The sequence below is a fragment of the Rhinopithecus bieti genome, unplaced genomic scaffold (assembly GCF_001698545.2).
Source record: "Rhinopithecus bieti isolate Rb0 unplaced genomic scaffold, ASM169854v2 scaffold_2572, whole genome shotgun sequence".
In the NCBI taxonomy this organism is placed as follows: Eukaryota; Metazoa; Chordata; class Mammalia; order Primates; family Cercopithecidae; genus Rhinopithecus; species Rhinopithecus bieti.
The window spans coordinates 388794-400671 of record NW_016804595.1 but is presented as its reverse complement, the minus strand read 5'-3'; the positions used below and the strand labels follow the sequence as shown (position 1 = coordinate 400671).

Below are 11878 nucleotides of genomic sequence, written 5' to 3'. Positions count from 1 at the left end.
AGAGTTCAGTTACTATTCTAGAAAGAAAAGTTACAAAACTAGAAGAGTGGGGCTGTTTTTATTTTTTTTTTATTTTCTTTTATTTTTATTTATTTATTTATTTATTTATTTGAGACGGAGTCTCACTCTGTCGCCCAGGCTGGAGTGCAGTGGCCGGATCTCAGCTCACTGCAAGCTCCACCTCCCGGGTTTATGCCATTCTCCTGCCTCAGCCTCCCTAGTAGCTGGGACTATAGGCGCCCGCCACCTCACCCGGCTAGTTTTTTTGTATTTTTTAGTAGAGACGGGGTTTCACCGTGTTAGCCAGGATGGTCTCAATCTCCTGACCTCGTGATCCGCCCGTCTCGGCCTCCCAAAGTGCTGGGATTACAGGCTTGAGCCACCGCGCCTGGCCGAGTGGGGCTGTTTTTAATAAAATCTTTCAAAAAATCATTGTGTCTGAAATTAGACAACAGCTTCCAAACATGATTAAACGTTTTCTGGATTTAGATTTTTATACTTGAGCAATTTCAGTATTCAGATATCATCGAAGGCAGTGGGAGTTTACGGTTTGTTGAACACTGATCTTATTCCATTGAGTTTTGCATTGAGATTGCTCTGTCAAAGCCTGTGGATAGTTTGGAGATAATTAATTTGCTTCAAATGGGTTTCAGAGCATCTTAAAAGCGTCACAGATACAGCACTGGCAATCAGTATAGTGTATTTTAGTTCAGAGATTGACTAATGCAATGAGTGGTTAATCGATTTCTGACCAAGCTTGGGACAGTTTGGTCTATGTCCAAAATTGAAAGGCTGTGCCTCATGGGCACCTCATTTTGGGGGTCAGGAGAATGACCATAATAGCATGATGGTCACCTAGGTATATGACATATATTTAGTTATGTGACTAATTAACATCCTTGATACATACACATCCCACTTAGTACAATTATACCATGGCCAGATACAAAGAGTAGACCTGGAAGAAGTAATTGAGAAACTCCACAGGGAATGAAATGAGCTGTTATCCTAATCATGTGGTTTCTTTTCTCACATATCCTTTTGCAATGAATTGAAGATAAAAAAAAATTGTGACTTCTCTGTCATTTGTATCTTGTTGTCATTGTCATTCATCAGCATACACAGTGATACGTGTCTCAGATACTTGGAACAGGAAATCTTTCAGCTTCAGGGACAAATTAAGGCTGCCATTACTCACTACCATGTATTGTTTCAACACTTGGTTGACATTCTTGTTTCTGGGTTTTCCTGGAATGAATCTGTGGAATGAGTTTATTTTAAAGCCAGTCTCTAAACATTGAGTGCAGATGTGTTTATTATCCCTAATGTCCCTGTATCTAATGGTAATGCCTGGTTTTTCCTGGCTTTATTGTAATGAATGATAAAAATTGAATTATTTGGGTATGATTTCAGATGAGCATTTTGCCAGAGTTGTTGTGCAGTATACTTTTCTGTGAATTCTTTGAGAATTGTTTCAGGAAGCATTTTACCAGAGGGTGAATTACATTTGAAAAATGAGAATTAGAGGACATTTTCTTTTGTTTCTCATAATTTCTTATAATTTTCAAGTAGATTTTAAATGAAGACAGTCTGTAAATTGTTTCAGCCTCATTAAACTCATTTAGCACAAGTATCCATAGCCAACAGAGATGTGTTTTGAGGGGTGGCACATCTTACTGGGGCGTATGGCCCATTTGTGGAGAGGCCACAGTTTCTGGGATATATTCCTATGCCCAGGCACAGAAGGAGTGGCAGGTTACCGAGGGTGTGTCTCAGTCATAGTCCAGCATAGTGTGTGGTGAAAGCAGGATGAGATGGCCACAGCAGTTTGTTGTCTGGCCAGTGTACTGCTGCCTCTGCCCTAGTTAATCTGGGAATGCTGAGTCAGTGGAGTACAATACAATATAATAAACCACCTGTGTTTGCTGAGAGCCAACTCTATGATCCAGGAGTTGGATTTGTAGATGGAAGGAAATACAGATACCTGGATGGACCCCGGTGTGTTGCAGAGGACATGTGAAGCAATCAGGATGCAGTTAAGTGGCATGAAAAATAGTTTGACTAAAGTACAGGAGTTACAGCGGAGGCAGTAGAAATTTATACTTCAAAATTTGAATGGAATTTCTCAACTTTGCTTGGATTAGTGATGACTTTTATCTCCTGGGGGTATGTGATTTTTATAGGAGTGTGGGGAGTGCAGCAAATATAAAGTGGAGGAAAAGTTTAAAAAAAAAAAAATCAGACCTGGACAGTAGTTAAGTAGTAAAAGCAAATTCTAGTCAGGAACTGTTGCATTAGGGGAAAAGAGAACTCACTATAGAATTGGCTCAATTCCAGATATAACAAGGGAAAGTGGGGGTTAGAAGCCAAGAAGCAGGGTTGGAGTGGAGGGATTGGCAGATGGAAATTTACCAATAGCTTAGGAGGATTTTTGTTAAACTGACCTAACAGAATTCTTGCTGAAGGCGGGCCAGAATGATCAGTTATTGCATGGAGGATAGTGGGAGATGAGGAGTTTGATCCGATATCAAGGGTGGTCACATATTGAGGGTGGGGATTCACTCTAAACTGATTTACCAGGGATTTTGCTAAAACTAAACTCTATAAGGATGGAGATAAAAGCCCAAGGCCTGCCTAGTTGAGCAGAGGACTCCAAAGAACCTGAGTAAAGTTTACTCAAGGAAAGAATCTTTGTCAGGAGAATTTAATCTAAACTTCAGAATCAAAACATGGTTCTATTTCCCACATTTGGGTATATTCTGCCTTCAATTCTGTCTCTTACAGTATTGTTGACTTCTTTTGCAGAGTATTATGAAGGTTTTTCTTCCTAATGTACCACAAATTGTGCATTAATTGCACATAAATTGAGAGAAAGGTCTAAATTTGCTGGGTGGTTTATAAATTACTGGCTTCTTGTGAGGTGTAATTTACTCAAAAGCTTTCAGGAAAAGGTTATCAGTATAATAGCACTGCAAATTCTTCTTATTGCTAATTGTAATAGCATGTGCCATGTACCTGCAGCATAATAGAACACAAGCCTACAAGGGAGATAGGACTCCATGTGGATTTTCAGAAATACTTGACGAGAGAGGATAATTCTATATACACAGGTAGGTCTGATATAAACCAATTGTTTCATTTATTCTAGATTTTCGTAACAAATCTGAAGGAGCTTGATATTTGGTTTTTAACTAAAGAGAACATTTAGTATAGTAATAGTAATATATTTACTACAAATCAACTATATTCTTATCAAAGGGAAAAAAGGACATAAATTAGTTTGATTCATAGTTATTGAGAATTTTTAAGCTTATATCTTTTTTATTTGGGGTAAAGATTACATTTTAATCTTTCCTCCCAGAATCAGCATTTGTGTCTCTGTTCAACATTTGTGTCATTTGGAAATGAAAGGACACATGATACAATACCTGTTTGATGCCAAAATCATTGCATCTGGGTACATACATGGTTTCCTAGACAGATCCAGTGGCATCATACGCCTCTGAAACTTCAGACGCATGTTTTTTCCTTTCAGATGGGGGCAGAAGGCATGGAGGGAGGTGCTTCAGGAAACCTGCATTCTCGAAAACTCGTTAGCTTTACATTGTCAGGTAAGAATGTCTTTAAACGTGACATTCACTTTGAAAATGTACAGTTTCGAAGGTATGAATAGTCACTTATTTCTACAGACTTACGTATATGATATGATGATATGTGAACTAGTTTTGGGGTGTCATACTTCTGAAAATTCAAGTATATCTCTTACCATGATAAATTAATTATTAATATAAATTCAGAAATTATTTCTTCTACCAAGTTTTCTGGCGATAGACAGTCTGTATAATTACGTATAGTTACTTTAAAAAAAACTGCAACGTAACATGTGCTAACCACACTGAGGAGCTTTGATTATTGAAAATCATTTATTCTTACTTCAGCTAGAAAAAGGAAAGGTTTGAAGACTGGAGAAAAAACCCCAATATACTTCTTTATCTGTGGAGGAATACACATAAAAATTGGAAAGTGGATAAGCCAATTATTTTTGGCTTGTCAAATTGCTTGTATGTTTACCATACAAGTAAAGCACTGCTTTTCAAGTTATGAGACAGGACTCATTTCCAGTTTGTAAGTTTGATTTAGTTAAAATCAGTAATTTAAAAAAAAGAATAATGTCAGAGTTTACCACTGAAGGGAATTTTTTTGGGTAAAGCATCAATTTATACAAACTGAAAATTTTCATATACAATAATATACATCCCTATATTTGTGTGTACTAGGTTGCAATGTAAAATGTGTTTCATACATAGGACACTGTTGAAAAAGTTTGAAAGGCACTGATTTTAGAAAATAAATTGGTAGTCATAAAGTCAAGAATACTCTTAAGAAAATCCGTATTTGAAATAGACTTTTAAAACAGATAACCATGCTACAATACACAGAAAATAAAGTCTAATGGATCTCCTTCACTGAAATATGTTTTTTTTTTCATTTTTTTGTGTTGTAGTACACTACAATACATAGAAAATAAAGTCTAATGGATCTCCTTCACTGGAACGTCTTTTTTCATTTTTCTGTAGTTGTACTTCCAAAATTTAAATTAGATCCACTTTTCTTGACTGCAAAAAACAAACAAGCAAACAAACAAAAACGTGTTGTGAGAGTGAGCGTTAAAAGACCTGATCCTGAAACAGACGCTTCCACAATGCATAATTACCACATATGACTAAAGTGTACACATCAGTTCACTGTTGGCCCATGGCCTTCTGAGTATCTGTGTTTGGTTTTGCATGTTTCTCCTTTCCCCATATGAGCTTGCTTTTTTGCTTTGCTTCTCTGGTGAATCTCAGCAGCTGTAAACTAGTGACTTATGGTTCTAGTTTGACCAATAAATATGTTCTGTTAGGAACCATCAGGGTTTAAAAAATATCTAGGTTTGTAGAAGGGCACTAAAAATAACCATGCCTGTGGTACTATCTCCCTACCCCTCTTATCTGCCTGTTTCCTAAAAACATCTTGGTTGTACACCTGTGCTTTAAACCTTCATGGTACTGAGGGTCTGAAGCTACTGAAATCCCTGATGATAGGCAAGAAACAATTTGTCGACCCAAATAGCTCAGAAAATTTAGAGTATGACCACACCATGGGTTTCTTGTTTTTGTTTTTTTAATTGACTGGTAAAATTGTTTTTTTAATGGTAAAATTGTTTTTTTAATGGTGTACTGCATGATGTTTTGATATAAACCATGGGTTTCTTAGTTTAAAATTATTACCCTATGCTTTTAGGTGATCCGTATCGCATGACACACGCTTATTGGTTTTGACTCCAGATGGGATGTTATTAACTGACTATGTGAGAATGACCATCTGTGAGTTAAAAATCTTAGGACATTTTCCTAAAAAGTAGGAAGCAAGCTTTGAGGCACAGCCAAATGCTTCTTCCTTACACATTTCTTCCAACATCCCACCTCTATTCACATGGAGGCTAGCTACCTAACATCTGTTTTATTTCTTACCGTATAGCCAGACATTTGCAGACAGTATACAGAAATGACAAGGAGCTGAAACCAATTCTATAATGTTAATTCTAAAAAATTAATCTGGTTATAGCATACTGACAGTGGATGATAATATTTATCTGAGAGCATTTAAGCAGTATAGAATGGCTGCCTGCAAATATTCCACTGTTGATTATATGTGGATAGGTAGGGGCACAAATACTTGAATTTTAGAGCTAAAATTAAAAATGTATTTTCATTAATATTTTAAACGTGCTCCAAATAAGGCTTTACTTAGGATATTTAACACGTCAAACCTTTGTGACTTTGAGTCCTTCTTTGGCCTATTACATGGTGTGGATATTTGTGAGCAATAGCATATGTAAAAGACAGAAAAGAAAAGATCAGAAATGAGATGGATAAAGGGAACCAAATAATCAGATTACAAATGATTGGTAGTTTATTGTATTTATTAAGGAAGATTTGTACAGTGTTCCATTGTGGAAAAATTTTGTATCAGGCTTATCTGACAGTGATATTATTTATTACAGTGACTTAATCATCTGGTGGAATGCTTTTTGTTCAAAGGAATATTTTTTGTGAGTTATTTAACTCTGTCAGACTTTGTGGCATTCATTTCTGTCTATGTTACTCTTCATTTACTACAAAGAAATCCCTTTTTTGGGCATAGATTTAATACATAAAGAGTTTCATTCTTCTGTCTGGATTCAAGGGGAACATAATCAAGAAAGGCAAGAAAATAAATGTGGCAATTGCCTTTTCTTCTCAAAGCTGTTCCCTGCTGAAGAAAACCAAGTGAAAGTAGCACCATTAAATTGACAGTAAGATGCAAATTCTGCATTTAATAATGAGTAGTTTATGAAGTGTCAGGAATGGGGATTGCAAGGCTAATGAGATAATGGCAGCCTCTCTGAAGTGCCTATCTAGTTCTTTACCCGTCTTTTCCTTCTCCTACTGGTTTTCAGATCAAAGATCTTACTATATATTTCATGCAGCGTTCTCAATGCACAGTGACTCACGCCTGTAATCCCAGCACTTTGGGAGGCTGAGGCGGGCAGGTCATGAGGTCAGGAGATCAAGACCATCCTGGCCAACATGGTGAAACCCCGTCTCTACTAAAAATACAAAAAATTCGCTGGGTGTGGTGGTGCGTGCCTGTAATCCCAGCTACTTGGGAGGCTGAGGTATGAGAATCGCCTGAACCTGGGAGGCAGAGGTTGCAGTGAGCCAAGATCATGCCACTGCACTCCAGCCTGGTGACAGAACAAGATTCTATCTCAAAAAAATAAAATAAAATAAAGATGCTCTTGGTTTAATTTTTAAATATTTGCAGATGTATCAAACTTTCCCCCTCTACTGCCAGGTATGTGTCATTAGACATTTCTGGAGTGTTTTCAGCACATGTGCCTGGGCCATAAATTCTTGTGGGCCACTGGTGAGCCACCTCCTGGGAGCACTCATTCAAGAATATGGTTCTATGGGCAATTTCAGGCCAATTCTGTTTTTCTAAGAAAGACCTTGTGTTTCAGGAATGGGCTTGTGTGGGATGACCCTGGTGACCTCCTATAATTTAGGGTCACTATCCAGGGTCTGTTTGCCAGCTGATCTGGGTAATCCAAAGGTCTATGGAGGTTCAGGGGCCATATGCAAAATTTCTCTCTGAACCACAGTGTTCAGAACTTCCCTAGGTTAATCTTCCAGCATTTTCTAAGATGACTTTGCTCCCAGGCCTATCTTATTCAAACCAATATTCTCAGAAATGTTGAAGACTCAGTGGAGCCAGCTTTATTTCCTGACACGTTTGTGTCTCTTAGCCTGACCATGGAAAAACATACAGTCTTCTCACTAAATGGACTTTGGCTAGGACTTTTAGCAGCATATAGTATGAAACAGCAATTTGTGAATCTAACGTGAGTTATAGGACATTCTCCAAATGTTTAAGTTACTTTATTGGCTATTTAAAATAGCAGGTAGCACTTACATTTCAGAAAACATTTCCCCTAACATTCATCACATTTATGGAATATATATGACATTTTAAATGTGATACAAATGGATATATGCTCTGATGTTTCATCTCCCATTAAACTTAGTTCTATGTATATGTAGAAGATTCGTTTTTCTCTCATGAAGGAACATGTTTTTCAGTGAACTGCTTACTAAGTATTTCTCTCAAGACGTTGTCTTGGGAGGCCGAGGTGGGTGGATCACGGGGTCAGGAGATAGAGACCATCCTGGCAAACACTGTGAAACCCCATCTCTACTAAAAATACAAAAAAATTAGCCAGGTGTGGTGGCGGGCACCTATAGTCCCAGCTACTCTGGAGGCTGAGGCAGGAGAATGGCATGAACCCAGCGGGCGGAGCTTGCAGTGAGCAGAGATCGCGTCACTGCACTCCAGCGTGGGCAACAGAGCAAGACTCCGTCTCAAAAAAAAAAAAAAAAAAAAAGACATTGTCTGAGATTCTGGTTGTCGAATTACATTGCCCTAGGAAAAAGGTGGTGAAGGTGCACATGTTGGAATCAAAAGGGAGCTGAAAAACTGAAAAGTCAGTTTAGGAATGTGAGGTGGTGCTAAAGGTTTGGCTTCACTTATGCGGCCTGTTAGGTGACCCCTCTGCTGAAATGACTGCCATAACCCATTTGTCTTCACCTATCTAAGCAATAATAGTGTGAATATTGCTATTGTGTTACTGAGTCGTTTCTGTTTAGAGCCTCCTGTGTGTTTATTTAAGAACAAATTGTCTTTGAGCTGCTTGTTTTAATCAGGACATATGGATCCTTCCTTCTATCCCTTGTTCTCTCCCTTCCTCCTTTCTTTCCTCCCTCCCTCCTGCTTTCTCTTTGTCCTTCCCTCCTTCTTCCTCTTTCTTTAAAGATCTTAGGGCAGTTGGGCTAAAGAAAGGGATGTTCTTCAATCCTGACCCTTATCTTAAGATGTCAATTCAGCCAGGAAAGAAGAGCAGTTTCCCCACCTGTGCCCACCATGGGCAGGAGAGACGGTCTACTATCATCAGTAACACTACCAATCCAATTTGGCACCGAGAGGTAAGATGATCCCTAGGGGTCTCCTACTTGTCAGTGAGGAAGTCAGCCCAGCCTGTCTCTTTCCTTGGGACTTTTGCATCCTCAGGTTGTTTATGAAGTGTCTAGGGGTTCTGTCGGGAATGGGATACAATGAGAATGAGCTATTCCCACCTCTCCAGAACCAGGTCTAAGGTAAGACAAATGAAGCTGTCACTTCAGGGGAACAATTTAAGGAGCCTCCGAAAAACTCAGTTGTTAAAATAAAGATCCTAATGCAGTTTTTTTAAACTCACAATTAATGCAAAAAGTTCATGATGAATAAAATATGAAAATTTGAAGTAAGGACTAGATCAGTAACATTGCCTTGTAGAGTCCTAGTGGGACCTGAGGCAAAAGGAAAAATCAGCAATACTGATCGTGTTTTTATTTAAAATTTTGATATTTTGTTGTAGCATACATTTAGCACAAATTAAAGGAATTTCTCTCTCTACGGGCTTTGGCAAATGTTTTATGAATTTCTAGATTTTCGTTAATTAGATGAGCCATTCAAGGAGTCATCATCCTGCATGAAGCCAGATTGTGTTGATGGTATTTTAGACTTCCTCACAGCTACAGTATGCTACCAGTCATCTTAGTGCACCATATCAGTGAAATCAAGCAAAGGGTTTTCTCATTTGAACTATGGAAAGTCAGAGAATGAACAAACAGACACTTCTTATCTAGTGAGCAAAGCTTGAGCTCTTTCTCCATTTCTCAGAGATCTGAAGTATGTTTTACATAACTAGTGTGAGAATGTTTCTGGGCTGGCACAGGAGTTACACAGTTAATTAGATCATACCCTCAATATTTAATGACAACAATATGTTCTAACAATGTTGTAGAAATATTTAATTGGAGAGAGGTATTCAGGGGATCTAAAACCAATTGGAGAAAAGATACAGTTATTTGCCAACACAGCAAGGTATTTCTCCTGGGCAGTTCCTATGGTTTTGGATATTGAATATTGCTTGTATTCTTATGCTTGGTTTAAGAAACTACTAATGATCTATCATGGTAAAAAACTATTAAGGGCATACCACTTAGTCTAATGCATTTCAAAGCCTAGAAGAAGTAAAAATATATCTCAATATGATTCCAGAAGGCACATAATAGATATGATAATGAAACAAGCAGTAACTATTTTCCTAACATTTTATATTTGCAAAGTTTTTGACCATGTCACCAGTGCAAGCCTGAAAGGGAGGCACAAAGGATGAGATTATTATGTCTTCATTTTGGTGATTAACAAATTGAAGCTTAAAGTGTTTATGGGAGACTAGGTATTCAGAGACAGAAGTGGGGCTTAAACTCGGCTTTTTTATTCTAAGCAAGTACTTTTTTCCATTAAGCAGACTGCCAAATTGCATGGTCCTTTGGCAAACCTTAATTGTTATGACTAGATAAACCTAGAGGCACCTAAGTGAAAAGTTAGCTAACACTATTCACATCACTGTAGTTGATGGATACTCTCAGGGAAGCAGTGAAATAATTTAGGTTAGATTCCTGGCACCATCATTTACTTATACTGAGATTCTCATCTTTAAAAAGAAAATTATATCATTGTAAAGATAAAGTGAAGATAATATATGTAAAAGTCTCTGTAAGTGAGTAAAGCTCTTCATATTTATTTTATATCTTGTTAATGTCCAATCCAAATTTCCCCAGTGGCATTCTTAAAATGAAAACAACAAAACCTGTCTTAACTTCATACTTTTATTTTTCTGTCCCAGAAGAAAGAAATAACCCTGTGTGCCTTTTAAACTTAAGGAAAAATTCCATTTAAACATTGTTTTAACATTTATCAGGGAAACCACAGTATTCTGCAGATGTTCCTATTTTAACCACTAAGTGGAGGAGTATTTTAAACTATGTTTTGCAACTTCAGAATTTCATGAGATTAGGAATTCAGATTGTCAATCAAATATACTAGTTAATTCTAAACCATTCTATAACAAGATATTAAATATTAAAGAATTGAGATACAATAAATGTAGAGAGTACAAAAATTGCATTGTGCATAACTTAATATTTGATAACATCTCCTAAGACTGTGAAACTAGGAAGGGCTGCATGATTGACTGAGAGGGCTTCTTTTGTCATACAGATCCTTGACTGCTGCTTTTTAGTCATGGTGAATGCTAATGCTTCTGTGTGAATAAAGGATTGACAGTAGCTGCAGCTATTTCTAGCTATGTGGAACTCTATGTTGTTAGAATTTAAGAGATACCATTTCCTATACAAATAAAATGATACAGTATCATATTTGTCTTTCTTTTAAACCAGCATGTTATCTGTTTGTGTTTTCAGAAATATTCCTTTTTTGCACTTCTTACTGATGTCTTAGAAATTGAAATTAAAGACAAATTTGCCAAGAGCCGTCCCATCATCAAGCGTTTTCTGGGGAAACTAACCATTCCAGTCCAGAGGCTGCTGGAGCGACAAGCTATTGGGTAATCAGCCCTTACCTTTGGGGATCTTGTTGAGATTAGTTCGTATAGGAAAAAATGAAATGAAACTTGGTACTCCCAGGACTTTTCAGAATGGTAAGAAGTAGTAACACAATTCTTTTAAAAATAAAATTGTCCTTACACTTACTAAAATATACTTGACAAAAAGTAGTTTATTTTAATTATGTACGTTTTTTGCATCTTTATCTTTTTCAAGAGGTACCCACCATTAACATTTCAGTGTCAAATCTCATAGTGTTTGATTGTTTCTCAGTATATTGGAATTTTTTATAAAACCTTCTCCCTAGGGCAGAATTCTAAGGTCAGGTTGATGCCTATCTTATCCCAATTAATTCCATCCAGAGAACTTGTTACTCTTGAAAAACAGAAACAATCTTGTTTGGAGCCATTTAAAACAAGACCTAGACTTGAGGAAGTGTTATAATAAAACTCCTAGACATATACATTCATTCAAGCAATTAAAATTTATTCATTGACATACTCTTAAAATTTAGTTAATGTGTAATTAATGTCTTTTCTTCTTGTGAGCTTTTTGTAAGTTGTGAGTAAAGTAGTAAGTCATACTGAGGAGATAGAGAAGACCAAAAACAAGTTATGCAAATTAATAATGCATCAGTGACTAGAGGCTCTAAACTGTACAGTGGAGCAAATAGTAGGTAGAAGAAACATTGTATCTTCCTTCTGAAATAGCCAGTAGAGGGCAGAGGTGGAGTGATTTGGCACTATCCTTTTGATGATTTTCCTTAATTAAGAATAGGTTGGCGGGCACGGCGGCTCATGCCTGTAATCCCAGCACTTTGGTCAGCCGAGGTGGGCAGATCACCTGAG

General features: G+C 37.2%; 1 protein-coding gene across 3 annotated transcripts in view; it reads left to right on the top strand.

The window, feature by feature from the left end:
• Positions 1-11878, top strand: part of HECW2 (HECT, C2 and WW domain containing E3 ubiquitin protein ligase 2) — a 404117-nt gene that overhangs the window by 260383 nt on the left and 131856 nt on the right. For all 3 annotated transcript variants that reach the window (XM_017869298.1, XM_017869297.1, XM_017869299.1), the window contains 3 exons: positions 3536-3611; positions 8395-8564; positions 10890-11032. In XM_017869298.1, the coding sequence (XP_017724787.1) occupies positions 3536-3611; positions 8395-8564; positions 10890-11032 (389 nt within the window). The remainder of the gene's footprint in view (positions 1-3535; positions 3612-8394; positions 8565-10889; positions 11033-11878) is intronic.